At 46.7% G+C, this 16,025-nt stretch overlaps 1 protein-coding gene across 2 annotated transcripts in view; it reads left to right on the top strand.

The window, feature by feature from the left end:
- ITSN1 (intersectin 1) overlaps positions 1–16,025 on the top strand; it is a 165,290-nt gene that overhangs the window by 70,861 nt on the left and 78,404 nt on the right. The window contains exons 13-17 of one of the 2 annotated variants that reach the window (XM_081088477.1): positions 699–848; positions 937–1,077; positions 7,152–7,239; positions 7,363–7,502; positions 11,160–11,513. In XM_081088477.1, the coding sequence (XP_080944603.1) occupies positions 699–848; positions 937–1,077; positions 7,152–7,239; positions 7,363–7,502; positions 11,160–11,162 (522 nt within the window). In that variant the 3' untranslated portion in view covers positions 11,163–11,513. Of the gene's footprint in view, positions 1–698; positions 849–936; positions 1,078–7,151; positions 7,240–7,362; positions 7,503–11,159; positions 11,514–16,025 lie in introns of those variants that run through there. The other variant, XM_081088478.1, reaches the window with a different exon arrangement.

The following is a 16,025-nucleotide window of genomic DNA, read 5'->3' on the forward strand; positions in this document are numbered from 1 at the left end:
ATGAGTCAGTGCTATACCGTTTTCTGTGGCTGAGTAATAATATCCTTTACATGAATGTACCACTTGTTACGTAGCCATTCATCAGTTGATGGATATTGGGTTACTTCTACTTTTTGGCTACTATGAGTAATTTTGCTACGCGCATTCATGTACAAGTTTTTGATAAGACAGTTTCATAACAAGCCACTGATATCGGTTAAGTATTTCTCAGACTTTTCCTCTGCATTCATATGCAGTGTAGGGACATGAAGGTTTGTTTGGTGGAAAGGGTGGGGATTCAGTGCAGATTTTTTAACCACTGTATTTATCTAAGTCAGTGGTTCTCAACCTTCCTAATGCTGCGACCCTTTAATACAGTTCCTCATGTTGTGGTGACCCCCAATTTCATTGTTACAAATTGAACATCATTAAAGCATAGTGATTAATCACAAACACAATATGTAATTATATATGTGTTTCCGATGGTCTTAGGCGACCCCTGTGAAAGGGCCATTCGACCCCCAAAGGGGTCGCGACCCACAGGTTGAGAACCGCTGGTCTAAGTTTTATTTTCCTATTTTGTAATGGAATTTCTCAAAATGTTTAATACTATTTCATCCCTAAAGGAAAAGACTTATCCGCTGTTATCATCTACTAAGAGACATTGTATAGTGTAAGAACTGAACAGTTAACAAATCATCTGTTTCTGTGTGTCCCAGGCTGCAAAACGAGAACTTGAAAGGCAGCGACAACTTGAATGGGAGCGAAATCGAAGACAGGAACTATTAAACCAAAGAAACAAAGAACAAGAAGACATAGTTGTGCTGAAAGCCAAGAAGAAGACCTTGGAATTTGAATTAGAAGCTCTGGTGAGTGCAGTTGGATTATGCTTTGGGACTGTATTAACATCAAACAATTAAAATGGTAATAATTTGTATTATTTTTCATCTGTTAAAGAATGATAAAAAGCATCAGCTTGAAGGAAAACTTCAAGATATCAGATGTCGACTGGCCACCCAAAGGCAAGAAATTGAGAGCACAAACAAGTCCAGGGAGCTGCGAATCGCCGAAATCACCCACCTGCAGCAGCAGTTACAGGTGAGGAGGGGGCCCCTTGGACGTGCAGCCGGCACCTCGCGCTTAGCGTGCACTCGCTCCGGGCAGTCACGGTGAAGCAGACCAGGTCCTTGAATCAACAGGCCGTCAAGCAGACCCACTCAGCACACGTCAGCTGAGCGCTGTGTGCTGGGCCGGCACCCCCTGGGCATGGAGGTCCAGCAGTGAGCAGCAGGGGGAGAGCCTCGCCTTCATGGAGCTCACCTTCTGCATGCCGGGCAGACGGACAGGAACAAATAAGTCAGGGGTGCCCTCTGTTAGAGCGTGGACGGTGCGCTGCAGAGGGAGCGGGGAGGAGGCCGCCTGGATGGGGAGGGTTGCCATCTTAACTAAGGTGGCCGGGACAGGCCTTGGTGAGGGCTTCATTGGCCAGACAGGAGACGGGCGGCTGAGCCGTGGGGACGTGCAGCAGAGCCGGTCCCAGGCGGGGAGACAGCGGTGGGAACGCCCCAAGGCTGCAGCTGGTCTCCAAGGTACAGGTGACAGCGGGAGACCGCTGTGGCTGGGGCAGGTGGGGGCTGGACCGTGTAGGACCTACAGTCCGTCACGGGACTTTATCATGATCATGACAGTGAAGAAGAGCAGTGTAAGTGTTTTGGGGGAGTATGAGAGATACACAAATAGAGAATAGTTGGGGACACGATAGAGTTCAGCTTTGATCTTATTACCTATGCAAAGTGGACCACCAGGTTGTCATAACATCGCCTGATCTGGTTTCGGTTGTTGAGTCGGGGGGGTGGGGAGCACCAAATTCAAGTAGATATTGTTCTGCATATCACCACGTTTTAACTGTGACTTTTATCTCAGCTTCTTTTCTCGGCACGATATTGACATTTATTTGTTTTGTTGGTGAATCAGAAGTTTGTTCTTTTTCATCACTGAGTAGTATTTCCTTATTTATCCATTCACCTGTTGATGGACATTTAGGCTCTTTCCAGTTCCAGACTTTTGTGAAAAAAACAAACAAACTGCAGTGATCATTTATTTCCAGGTCTTTATGTGGAAATACGCTTGATTTCTGTTGGTTAAATTTTAGGAGTGGAATTTCTGTGTCATATAAGTGCGGGCTCAACCCTATCAGACTGTTTCCAAAGCGGCTGTGCACTTTGCATTCTCACCAGCGGTGTGTGAGCGGCTGTGCACTTTGCATTCTCACCAGCGGTTTGTGAGCGGTGTGTGAGCGGTTGTGAGCGGTGTGTGAGCGGCTGTGAGTGCTTCAGTTGTTCCTCATCTGTGCTGACACTTGGCATTGTGATCACTTTTTACTTTAACGTTTCCACTTGGTGTGGAACAGTGTCCGACAGTGGCTTTAATTTGCATTTTCCTGAAAGCTCATGCCATTGGGCATCACTTCCTATGTGTATTGGCGTGTACCTTCTTGTGTATGTCTTTTGTGAACAGATCTCTTGCCCATTTTCTTATTGGGTTGTTTTTATGAGATTTTTATTCTTTTAACAAGTCCTTTGTCAGATATATGATTTGCAAATATTTTTACCCAGTCTGTGGCTTGCCTTTTTTTTTTTTTTTTTTGTAATGGTGCTTTTTAAAGGGCAGAAGTTTCAAATTTTGATAAATTTCTTAAGTTTTTCTTTTATGGTTCATGGTTTTTCGTGTCCTATCTAAAAAAATCTTCAGCTAGCCTCAGATTGCAGATATTTTCTCTTCTGTTTTCTTCCAGTGGTTTTGTAGTTTTATTTACATGCTTAGGTCTGTGATTCACTTCAAGTTGATTTTTATGTAAGTATAAGGCGAAGGGTAAGGTTCGTTTTTCTCCATACTAGTACCTAATTATTCTAACATTTATTAAAAATACTATCATTTTCCGCACTGAATTACCATGGCAGCTTGTTGAAAATCAATTGATCATATTTGTCAAGGTCTTTTCTAGACTTTTCTACTGATCTGTGTCTGTTCTTTCACCGGGACCTACTCTGTTGATAACTGTAGCTTTATAATAATTTTTTAAATCAATTACTCTGAAATCTTCAATATTCTCCCCCCCCCCCCACATTATTTTGACTAGCTTAGGTCCTTTACATTGCCACATAAGTTTTAGAATCAGCTTGTTAAGTTTTACAAAGACACTTATAATTTTGATTGGTGTTTCATTGGCTTTATAAATCAATTTGGGAAGAATTGACATCTTGACAATATTGAGTCTTATGATATATTTCTCAATTTTATTTCAGTTGTTTTAAATTTCTCTAAACAGTGTTTTGTAGTTTTTAGTGTATAAGTCTTGTACATATTTTGTAAAGTTTATCCCTAAGTATGTCATGGTTTTTGATGTTATTTCAATTTCCTAATATTTGATGCCAATATATAGAAATATAGAGTTTCTGTGTACATAAGCACATTATCTGCAAATAATGACAGCTATTTCTTACTTTCCAATCTACCTACCTTCCATTTATTTATGTATTTATTTGTTTGTCCTAACTGCATTGATCACAGCCTCTAGTACTGTTGTGAGTAGAAATGGTGCAAGTCCTGTTTTTGATCTTGGGGGAAAGGCTTCAGTCTCGCCATTAAGGACGGTGCTAGCTGTAGGTTTGCTGGTAACTGCCCTTGATCAGGTTGAGGGACTTCCCTCCTGACCCCTTTCTGCTGAGAGTTATGGCCATGAACAGGTGTCTCATTGGGTAATGTTGTTCCTGTATCTGCTGAGACGTTTACATGTTTTCCCCCCATTGTTTTTTTAATACAGAGTGGGACAAAGGTAGGTTTACTGTTGTTTATATGGAAAATCACATAATAATGATTAAATAACAATGCAAGGATCAACTGTTTCTAGTACTCAACTGTAAACCTACTTTTGCCCCCCCTCCCCCCCTCGTATAATGACTTACTTTGGTTGAAATTTGAATGTTAGACCACCTTCTATTTCTGGGATAAACCCCACTTGCTCATGATGTATTGCCATTTAAAAAATATTTTACAAGATTCAGTTTGCTATTATTAAAGATTTTTCATTTAAATTCATGAGAAATATTAGTTCATAGTCTTCCTGTGATGTCCTTGTCTCGTTTCAGTATCAGGGTGATAAATACGAAATAAGTTGGCGAGTATCCTTTTTCCCCTATTTTCTAAAAATGTTTGTGTTGAAATGATATTTCTTCTTTGAGTATTTATTTGGTGGCATTCACCAGCGAAGCCTTCTGTGCTAAGAGTTTTCTGTGTGGTAGGACTTTTAATTGCAAAATTTATTTATTTATTTAAAATATATTTCTTTTATTGACTTCATAGAGGAAGGGAGAGGAAGAGAGAGAAAAACATCAATGATGAGAGAGAATCATCGATTGGCTGCCTCCTGCACGTCCCCCACCGGGGATTGAGCCCGCAACCAGGGCATGTGCCCTTGGCTGGAATCGAACCCAGGACCCTTCAGTCCGCAGGCCAACGTTCTACCCACTGAGCAAAACCAGCCAGGGCAAAAACTTATTCAATAGCTATAGGGCTCTTCAGATTCTCTGTTTCTTTTTGAGTCTTTCGATAATTTCTATCTTTTAATGAATTTGTCCCGTTCATCTAAGTAATCAAATTTATTTCTATAAAGTTGTTTACAATATTCTCTTATTATTCTTTAGAAGTCTGTAGTATCTGTAGTAATGTCACTTCTTTCATTCCTGGTACTGAAATTTTGTATTTTCTCTCTCCCTCCCCATCTCCTCCTCTTCTTCCTCCTCTCCTTCCCCTCTTCCTTCTCTTAATCCTCTCTTCCCTTCCTCCTCCTCCTTTTCTTCATCAGTTCTAGCTAGAAGTTTATTGGTTGTATTGATTTTTTTCAAAGCCTTTATTTTTATTAATTTTTCTCTATGGTATGTTCATTTTCTGTTCCATTTATTGAGGCATTTTATTCCCTTCTATCAACATTGGGTTTAATTTGCTTATTTTTAGTTTCATAAAGGGGAAACTTACATTATTGAATTTGGACCTTTTTTCATTTCTGATATAAACATTTTAAGCTATAAATTTCCCTCTAAGTATTGTTGTAGCCATATTACACAAAATTTGTAACGTGTAGTGTTTTCATATTTATTCAATTAAAAATATTTTTTATTTCCTTTGTCATTTTTCCTTTGATGAGTTATTTAGAATTATGCTGTTTAATCTCCAAATATTTGGATTTTTTCCAGATATCTTTCTGATTGCTTTATGGCTCAGCATAGGATCTGTCACTTGTAAAGAATGTGCCCTCGTTGTAGTTGGGTGGAGTGTCCCGTAACGTCAGCCAGATCAAGTTGGTTCATGGTGTTTGTGTCTTCCACGTCCTCACTGGTTTTGTGACTTCCTTCAGCCGCTGGGAGAGTGTTGGACTCTATCATTTTCTAAATGTGGGTTTCTCTTCAGCCTGTCAGTTGTTTCAGGTTCTTGGAAGTCCCAGTCAGCCGGAGACATAACGTAATAGTATCAGATGTTCACTGCCACAAACTGCTTGAAAGCATTATTCCAGCTCTCTGTCTTTCATTAACTCTTCATGAGCAGTTTCATAAAACATTCCCTTGGAAAACGTAGGAGTGAAGGCCGCGTGCTTATTCCTTATCGCACCAAACACATTTTTATTACGTAAGATTGACAGCATGTTCACTTATCCTATATAATAAAAGGCTAATGTGCAAATTGCCCCCTCCACCAGGAGTTCGACCAGCGGGCGGGCTGGCCAACCACCTGCCCGCGGCCTTCCCCTGGCCGGCCGGTCCCACCCGTGCACCGGGCCTCTAGTTGGTTATAAAATACACATGAGGGTTCCGGAAAATGTGGTGAAGTGAAATCACACATGGTTTGAAGAAATCCAGGTCCTGAGATAGGGGCTCCCTTTCCTCCTGGAACGAGGGTCCTGGCTGTGCCAGTGAGGCAGCGAGCCCCCGTGTGGGCTGGCCTGTTAGACCTGTGGGGTCACATTTACACAAGAGGAGGAGCTGAGTGAGCTGAGCCACTTCATCGTGCTGCTCACTGTTTGGCGTGGTTCAGGAGAGACTCTGGTGCTGAGAGGGTGGGGGGTGGGGGGGAGGACCGGAGGAGCTGGTGGCTTTTTGGAGGAAGATCTGTTTGTATGCTCTGTTTTGTCCAGATTTGGGGTGTGTGTGGATTATTCATACGAGAAGACTATTCCAAGTCCTCCCTGTGAAGCTGCTAACCCACTGCTATTCAGACACGTGGCACAGTGACTTCTGACACACAGGCCAGCGTGTCTAAGGGTGGTTGTTTCGAACGACTGGCTCTTAACCTGGATGAAAAATGTTTTTAAAGATACTTCTATTTTTTCAAACCAAAAGCCAATATATAGAGATTTTAAAAAAAAATAGGTAAAAATAGAAGTTAAATATTCCTTATTATACACTGGGAAGGCTGTCATTTACTGAAAGGTATAGAAACTGAGGATATTTCTGCTGAACTTAAGCAAGTACAGTGCTTGGCAAGGCATCCAGGAAAACTCCAAATAGCCTGGTGCCGTGTGATTTGGTTTCTCTCACGTCGGGTGAACAGTAGTTGTTTCGGGAATGCTGGTGCCTTGAACTGGCAGCGCCTTGCTGAGCGCGGAGGAACCGGTGGCAGCCCAGGTGCCAGGTTGGAAATGTCTGATCAGTGTCCAGCCCCCGGTGTGTGGTCAGCCTCAGCGGAGCCCCTACAGAGCCAAGCTCAGAGCAGCGTAGTCCCCATTAAACCGCTGAGCCTTTCCCCCTCCCGCCACCCCCCCCTCCCCGCCCACATCTGACCAGCGCCGCTGGGAAGCCGTTGCTTCAATTTCTCTGCCAAGTACATTTTTAAAAGCTTATAAACAGGCAGTAAGTCAATAAAAGTTTAAGAAACACCAAGGGAGCTATGACCATCTCAACCTGATCTCAGTGCAAAGCCTTTGGCACACAGGGCGCTCCTTGGAAGAAAGCAGGACACGCCGCACTGGCGACTGAACTCGGCCCCCCCCCCCCCCCCCCGAGCCAGGCCTTGGGCTGCGGGTGGGAGTGTTTGGGGCCCAGAGAACTGACTGAGGTCTGTCTGGAGGGTCAGCCTGGACCGGGCCTTCCCTTCACTCCCCGCCTTTCCTCCTCCTGCAGGAGGCGCAGCAGATGCTCGGGAGGCTGATCCCGGAGAAGCAGCTACTCAGTGACCAGCTGAAGCAGGTCCAGCAGAACAGTCTGCACAGTAGGTGTTGCCTGTCCTTTTGCTCTTCACTGGCAGGAATTTCCTCACTTGAAAGAATATTAAAAGCCGGTTTTCCTCACCGCCAGCTGGTTTTTCTGATCTTGCAATATTTTTCTAAAACAGGAGATTCCCTTCTTACACTCAAAAGGGCCTTAGAAGCAAAAGAACTGGCCCGCCAGCAGCTCCGAGACCAGCTGGATGAAGTTGAGAAGGAAACGAGATCCAAACTGCAGGAGATCGACATTTTCAACAACCAGCTGAAGGTAGCGTGCTGTGCCCGCTGCGCCCTGCCCCTCGCGTCCCGCCAGCCCGGGCGGCCCCGGTCCCCAGCCCCGGGCGCAGCTCACCAGGCTGGCTGGACGGCACAGCCTGACGCGTGTTTCTCCTCTCACACGTAGCAGCGATTTGGGCGTCTAAGGTGTGGGTGAGTGAGGGGCCCCCGCATGACCCTGTCTTCGAGCTGAACTGCATTTCTGTGCCTCTCCCTCCTTTCCTCTGTTGCTGACGACCTCAGGCTGAATCCCAAAAGCAAGGCTGTGAAAGCTCCCGTCTTCCTTAGGTCCTTTGAAGACGACTGAAAAGGGACTGTTTCCTCTTTTAAAACCAAGAATTTTTCTGCCACTTTTTATCTTCAGGGTTGTCCTTGAATGTAGATCTTTATTTTGTTGCCTCATATTTTAAGTTTATTGTTTGATGGAGGGATTGCTCTGTCTCTGTCCGGAAGTGGTGTGGGATTTTGTGCCATTCACACACAGGTCAGAAAACGCCCGAGCTCGGAGGGGAGTGGGGGGATGGTTGTCCCACCCTCCCTCTGATCTGGTGCCTTCAGTTTATCCGCACAACCTTGTCACCTAAGAATGTGCATCTTATAACAAACCCAGAACGCACCCAGTTCATTTCCCATCAACAGTGATCACAGACTTTAGATTGAAGTAGATAGTGGAGTTTTCAGTAATTATGTTCTGATATGAAATTGGATTTTATACTTTTTTTTCAGGTACTCATTTTCCTTTTTTAACTTAAAATCCTTTATACTGACTTTGGCTAATTTAGCTTTTGTAACTAAGAAAAAAGTAAAACTCCTGTTCTTTTTTATTAAAAATAGAAAAATTAGGAAGCATATTTGAGGTTTTTAGTTGACCTTTGAATTGAGATTCCAGGCTAAGTTCTCTAGACATCTGAGTTGAGATATTTGTGCTTTTCTTTTTTCCCCCCCAGTAGTAGGTAATGAAATTTTCTCAGTTGTGCAATTCCAGGAAAGTGCTCTGAGGGGAAATTTTTTGGAGCCGACTTAGTGATGTTTTTCACTGGCCCCTGTGCTTACACAGTGCGTGCCTGTGTGCCAAGCTTCGTTTGTCAAAGTTAGGAATGATTAGTTCATTAAAATTAATCGTTGTGTCTGAGTGAGTCTTTCCTCTTGACAAACTGTGTGCGCGATGGTGGAAGCTCCTGATGGCAAGCTGGGGAGGGGCAGCCCACGCGTCTTACAGCAGCCGTGGAGGCCCTCGCGTCTGCACTGGTGCCGCAGCCGGAAAGAGATGCCCAGTGCTGGGTCCATAGGCGTATTTCCATCCCGCGGGAAACTGTCGAGTCAGTATACTGTTGCAAAGGGGAACAGTAGTTTATTTTATATCTTAACAAAATATGAATATTTAGGATGAACTCAGAGTTAGGAATTACATTCCTCATGTGTGTGGGAAATCGAGGTTTACCTTCGACACCAGCGGCTCCTGGCAGCCGGCAACCTGCCTGGGACGACAGCTGCCTCCAGCCCCTCCAGGACCGGGTTGTAGGCAGGCACAGCGAAGGCGGCTCTTGGCTGCAGACACTTGCTTTCCTGGCAGGCAGTTCACTGCGAAGGCAGAGGAGGCCCCGTGTCAGCGGCCAGGGGAAGGAGCCAAGAGCTGGAGGAAGAGCTGGAGGGCAGAAGTTAGCGGAGGAGCATGCGGAGGGAAACTGAGGACAGGAAAGACCCAGAAAGGAGGGCAAGATGGCAAGGCCAGTCCGTGGGAATTCAGACAACGTGCCGCTTTCTCGCACCAGTAAATGACGTGTGGCTGTTTCATGGTTCTTATTTTGTTCAAGATTAAATTTTGTTTACCAGTAGGGTCATTTTGAAAAGCCCTCTTTTCCCCAGAAGAAGTGAAATTCTCTAGCTCCTTCACTGTGCTTGTGATTGGGGACACTTTACGCAGATTCCTTGAATGTAGAAAAATAAGCCGAACACTCCCAAGGCTCAAAATAGCCAACAGAGCCGCGCGTCGGATCCTGGGCCCGCCCAGCTGCTGCTGGCCGGCTGGGTTAGGTGTTGCAGTTATAGTGTGGGTTACTTTGTTTATGAGACTTAAAAAATAGTTAAGAAAAAGTGATCTGGAAAAGGCAAAACTCAATCTGTTGCCCCTGCACGTGCCCCGACCGGGAATCGAACACGAAATGTTTTGGTGCAGGGTGACACGGTCTGTGGGCCACCCTGCCAGGGCAGAGCTCAATCCTCTGAAAAACATAAGTTTCTTTCAGTTCTCTTGTTTAGCCAAACCTCTGACCATTGCATCCTTTAGACTGATGTGCATTTAAGATAATGGGGTATTGCCTTGTAAATAAAGCTAAGACACTTGGGGAAAACTTAGATTTTCCAGACAAAATGGAGTCAGTTTTCTCTTTCTGACTCTCCCTTTCTCTAAGGGAGGCCTGAGAGCAGGTTCTTAATGAGCTCTTCCTGTTGCCAAGAGGACAGCATCTTCTAGCTCTTTCCCTCTCTGTCCACCTGTTTCCTGACCCCTTCACCTGCACATGTACATGCACACACATGTGCACACACATGCACATGCGCACATGCATATGCACACCGCTCCCCAGTGCATTCCTGTTGGCACTCGGGCTGCCTCGGCTGCCGGCTGTGCCGTGGGGAATTGGACTTCTGTTTGGTTGAGTACTGACTTCGGGTTTAGAAGTCATATTTAGCCGAAACCGGTTTGGCTCAGTGGATAGAGCGTCGGCCTGCGGACTGAAAGGTCCTAGGTTCGATTCCGGTCAAGGGCATGTACCTGGGTTGCGGGCACATCCCCAGTAGGAGATGTGCAGGAGGCAGCTGATCGATGTTTCTCTCTCATCGATGTTTCTGACTCTCTATCTCTCTCCCTTCCTCTCTGTAAAAAATCAATAAAAATATATTAAAAAAAAAAAAAGAAGTCATATTTAAACATGTCTTAGAATTTAAATAACTGGTCAACGTGTTTATAACTCTACATTTTATGTATCAGGAGTGAACCTGTGCTATGATTTTGTGGTCAGTGGAATATCAGCTGACCCTGATTTCGGTGCAGTTTCTGTGTTTTATAATCTCAGCTATTGTTGAGGTTTTCACTCAGGCACTGACTGCCCTGTCCTCCTGGGGTTTGGTGATTGGCTTTTAAAAGCAGCTTTCGATTTGTTTTGCAGCCACTTGATTGGGATGAGTTACTGTGATTTAAGACTCAAAGGCTTTTTCAGAGTTCTGATGCTGTGTACTACGTACTGCTCCTGGGGGACCAAGAAGGGATGTGGATTTACATAAAAGCTCTTCCATAGGCACTAGGTTTAGGCAAAGCAGCACCGTGTTTCTGATGCTGGTGCCTAGATCCGCTTCCGGTGAGGCCAGTTTCACATTAGCCCTGAGGAGATGATCATAAATGTGACAGGTGCATCCTTATTTAGGTGCCTGGCGGTGAGCTCGTGAATTTCAAGTCAGGAAGGTTTATTATTTTGTCTCTTTTCCGAGGCAGCCGGGGCAAAAAGTTACACCAAACTAGCAGGAAATGTCAGTGAACGGCGGCTCTTGGTGACCCTGATTGCCGGTTATTTCCTCTCCACAAGCGTCTGTGCGGACTGTCTATGGAAAGGATCCATCGAGTTGTTCAGTGGGTGCTCCTTTCTCCCTCCAGTGATCCCGCCTCACGCGCTGCCTCCAGCTGTGAGCGTCTCTGGGAGCGAGTGAGCAGAGCCGCCGTGTTTAGGTCAAGTGGTCCTGCACCCCGTACAGCCCGGAGCAGCCGTCTTCAGTGAACTTGGCAGCGAGCCAGGCTCCCGGGAGAAGCTGGCTTCTCGAGTATTTAATTTGTCAAGCGATCGCTTTAGAAGCACTTGGGCTGCGCGCCAGAGCTGTCCAGAGATGTTTTATGGTGATAATATCTTCATTCTCCAGGGAAAGAAGTGACTTTTCCTCCCTGGTTGAAGGGATAAAGTTAAATTAAGCTGGTTTTCATGTATCTTAATACAAGACAGAATCTTTATTTGCCAATCATTTTCTTACTGTGGTTCATAATCGGTTTGATCAAAGCGCTTTGAAAGTCAGAGTTCTCTGCCGGGAAAGGCCCACGTCCCCGTGGGCGAGCGGGTCAGTGCTGCTCGCGGAGCCAGAGCTCGCGCACAGGCCCTGGTTACGAAACTGCCGTGTCTCAGAATTCTGTGGGCATTATTGGTGATGAAAATCTCATTTTAATTTATATGCACTTCACACTTTACAGGAGTTTTATCTTCCCATGTATTTGTTTGTAACACATAGCTAAAACTTCTTCAATGAATATTTAATACTTTCTTATTTATTAAGAAAGGTATCATACTTTCATTAGGAGGTAGATTAAATTATTGCACATTATATCTAGTGTAGAACATATCAGACCCTTGAATAGAACTCAGAGAAGAAAAATCAGCAAAGTTGTACTCGATATCATATTGTTAGAGAAATATCCAGCCAAGACGTGAGTCGTTAGTTTTAGGGAGAGCCACGCGTGAGACACTGAGTTTTGATTCTTAGCAAGTTCTTACTGGTTCTGTGTTTATCTTAGTTTTAGTAGAGAAGTAACTGGCATGTTGCATGGCATTTGCAGGGTCCCTTTCATGAGGTTGACCACCAGCAGCAGTTGACAGCGTTGTGTGAAGCTTTTCTGAGCTGGTCTTCGGATAGTTCTCTCCTTTCCCAAGAGAGAATTTAATGACGCCTTCAAACGCTTTCCCTGAAGGAATAAAGGGCACTTTTAAGTCACTGTCATTGTGTCCGAGGTTTTTAAACTGTTGGAAAGGAAGGAGCGACAGGGCGGCCCTCTGCTCCGCACGTGCAGGGCTCGGTCCCCAGGTCCTTGTCGGGCACAGGCGCGAGCCATCAGCCCGTGTTTAGTACATGTTCCTTCATTCTGAAGATCGCCTCTCATAAGTTCAACTTAAAAAAGTGACCGGCTTAAGAGTCCTGCTTCCTGCATGTTTGGTTCATGCCAGCTTACACGCCAAGTGCAAGAGAGGAGGGAAGAGCCGAGCGCCTGCGTTTGCGGCGTCTGGGTTGTCTTACAGCCGATCGCAGTCCCAGCAGGTTGGATGGCGGAGGCGCTGGGAAAGCGCTGCAGCCTGCAGATCTGGGTCGGAGGATGCCAGCGCGTCTGCTCCTTGATGTGACATCTGCTGTTTTATGGCCGCATTTCCTCGGGGAGCTCGGAGCTGCAGCGTGTGTAGCCAGCTCCAAAGAAGGCCCAGCCCGCCTCTGACGCTGATGTACCAACACATCAATACGCTTTAGTTTTTAAATATCTGCCTTCGTGTATTTGATGTATTTAAAATTGTTTTTCAAGCTACCTCATTAGCATAATTTTTTTCTGTAGATTCTTTAAATTCACTTGTTTTAAATGATAAATGCATCTCATTGATTTAGATGTTTAAGCTCTCGCATTACATTTTTGCAAGCTGGTGAACACTGACAGGTTACTACTGCCACAGAGCCGTAGGCGCCATTCCCAAGCAGTGTAAGTATATGGCTGAACTAACATCAAGACACATCGCCATTGTGGCAATGACATAAAACAACAAGTGATCAAGTCTCCAAACATGAAGTCACACAGGAGATAAGACATTAGATGTCTGCTCAATTCATTAGCAGAAACACACTCCCTTTTTTTTTTTTTTTTTTTTTTTTTGCAAGAGAGGGAGGGAAGGGAAAAGTCACACTTCAAACAAAAACAAGTTGGTAAACAGCTTCGGAATGTATGAAAAAAATACAAGAATCTCAGAATTTTTGTGATTAAGAAACCTTTTAGCTACAACATAGCATGTCTACCTTTAAAAAAATGTTTACCCAAGAGCATGTTCTACATGTTCCACTAAGACATCGGCAAAATTTTACTGAAAATACTGACTAGCCCCCTCAGTCTCTCGCAGGCCTCCCTGTAAGTTGCACATCAAGTGCAAACATTAAAATGAACTGAAGGCTTGCTGCCTGGAGACATCAAAGACGTGCGTCCGTACATGCAGGTTTTCACGGGGGAGGCTTTGCATCAGCACCGGAGGAGGCTGAAAGCAAGACTTTAAGTCAGGGGTCCTCAAACTACGGCCCGTGGGCCACATGCAAATACAAATATTGTATTTGTTCCCGTTTTGTTTTTTTACTTCAAAATAAGATATGTGCAGTGTGCATATTTTTTTAAACTATAGTCCGGCCCTCCACCGGTCTGAGGGACAGTGAACTGGCCCCCTGTTTAAAAAGTTTGAGGACCCCTGGTCTAAGTCATAACTACGACGTGGTGTGAAAACCAGAAAGTGGAGCCACGCTGCTGCATGGATGCGGGAGACGTGAGCCTGGAGCGGGCAGGCCAGTAACCCCAGAGGCCCCGCTCTCTGTGTTTGAAGTGACTGAAGGGATGAACCACATAAGGTCCAGAGCGCTCACAGCTCCTGCGATGTCAGTTCTGTATGAAACTAAAACACACAGGTATTGTGCTGGGCACTTTGTCACCCAGTCTTTCTAAATCTCATCTGTCGATAAGATTCTGGCATGGGAATAGATTTAAAGACATAACCAATATGCATGACTTCCGGAGAAGTAAATTGGTGCGAATGATGAGCACATTTAAGTGCTGAACAGTAAGAATCTTTTGCTAAGTGTCAAAATGGGCTGATCAGAACCAAACTTCGAGGTTGCAGTTCTGTCAGGCTGTGGCCGGGAAAACTGCTTTTCAGCTCCCCCGGAAGCCTCGTTAGACTTAGTCACCACGCCAACCCGGCTCAGGTGGAAGCCCATCTCAGGTGCCACTCCCAGGGCCGTGGCATCAGGCCCGTCTCACCGAGCGCGGCGGTGGCTTCTGTGCCCATCGGGGTGTTTGCAGCGCAGCCGCATGTTAGGACGGAGCTTCTCCAAGCACAGAAGCTGCTGGCGGCTACCAGCTCCACGCCGCGTTGTCTTAGGGGCTGCACTGCCTCTTCCTGTCTCACTCCACCTTCGACTCACGCAGGGCAGCACGCACCGAGCTCCCCAAGGCCCGCAGCACAACGAGCCGCGCAGCACCACCCCCAGCTGCACGAAGCTTCGTTGTTACAAGACTTAACCGTCATCACCCATCTGGTTGGATGGTGGCGCCACCACCGAACGCCAGTCAAGACCACGGAGCCTTCTTGCCCCCAACAGGAGTGCCAGACGTTGCCCCACACACTCTCACTACTGTGGTAGCGCCAGACTTCTAAGTTCCTCTGTGAGTTGCTTGAGGTCGCCCGGGTTGGCCTGTGTGTAATAAGAAAGCTCGTGTTCTTGTATGCGACTGCCGCAGGAGCGGGCGGTTCATGCGAGCCATGATAATTTAGTTAAAAAACACTCAGTGGGCGATGAAAGAGTTACAGAATTGAATGTAGAAAGGATGCGAAGAACCTGAGCCTACCTCAGTGTACCCCATGGACACCCGGGGCTGCGAGTGGCACTGGGAGCGATGGGAAATGACACGGACCTCCTGACAGGAAGCAGCAGTTCTCAACCCAGTCGCCCCGAGCGACAGCAAGGACGTGCCCGGGTTACCCATCGGCCAGAGCTCCTGGGAAGTGCTCCGCGCCGCTGGGGCCAGGCTGACCTCACCTGGGCGGCCGGGGAGCAGTCACGGGTTCCTGCAGTTCACTCGTGTGCACAGAGGCCCTGCCGTGCCTGGCAGTAACCTCCCCGCCCTCAGAAACCCCGTAGCGTGTGACCAGGACCGGCACAGAACTGGGGGGCATGTTTACTCATGGAAGACGGTGGGGTCATCGCACAGCTGTCCCGAGGCGGCGCGGGCAGGGGAGGCGGGGGCCGCTCCGGGAGAGCGCGCAGCTGAGCCCTAAACTCACTGCTTTCCGCTTTCATGTTATGGTGCCTCCTAACACGTCACTAGCTTGACCTCACATGGCTTCACTCTGTACCCCGTGACCTGTCAGAGCCTCTGTCACCAGGAGCCAGGGACAGTGCGGAGAGCAGATGCGCAGAGTGAGCCTTGGGTGAAGTGAGAACCCATGGCCGGTGCCCCCGAGGACCTGGGGCTGAGCATTTTGACGGTCACTCCGCCTGCGAGTCCACTTTTCCTGCATGAAGTAACGCTCTCTTTCCCCGCACACCCAGGCTCCTGGGCATCAGACAGCGATACTCCTTCCTGTCCTCCTCTCCTTCGCATTGAGTTTCAGCTCTGAGTTACTTTGCCGACCGCTTACACCTTTATTCCTGCGCTAAGAATAAAGCCCTAAATAACAGAGAGGCTGAGAGAAAGAAGGCGTTTGTGTAATGAAACGTTGTCTGCGATGTAGCGGGTCCCAAGCGGAGAGGGAGCGCCCGCGCGCTCGTCCGCCTCTGGCTGCTGGGCGCCTGGGTCGGCGTGCAGGCGTCTGCAGTCCGCACCGCTCGCTGTCGTCTGTTTCCGGAAACCCTCCTTTCTGTTCCAGAACCCGCCACCATTGGAGATGGAGTTTAAAGTAGGATCGGGAGGGAATCTTCCCGTCCCCTCTGACCTGCCTGGAAGGGCGTGGGCGCTGGGCTG

This window comes from Myotis nattereri, assembly GCF_964212035.1.
Source record: "Myotis nattereri genome assembly, chromosome: 3".
Classification (NCBI taxonomy): Eukaryota; Metazoa; Chordata; class Mammalia; order Chiroptera; family Vespertilionidae; genus Myotis; species Myotis nattereri.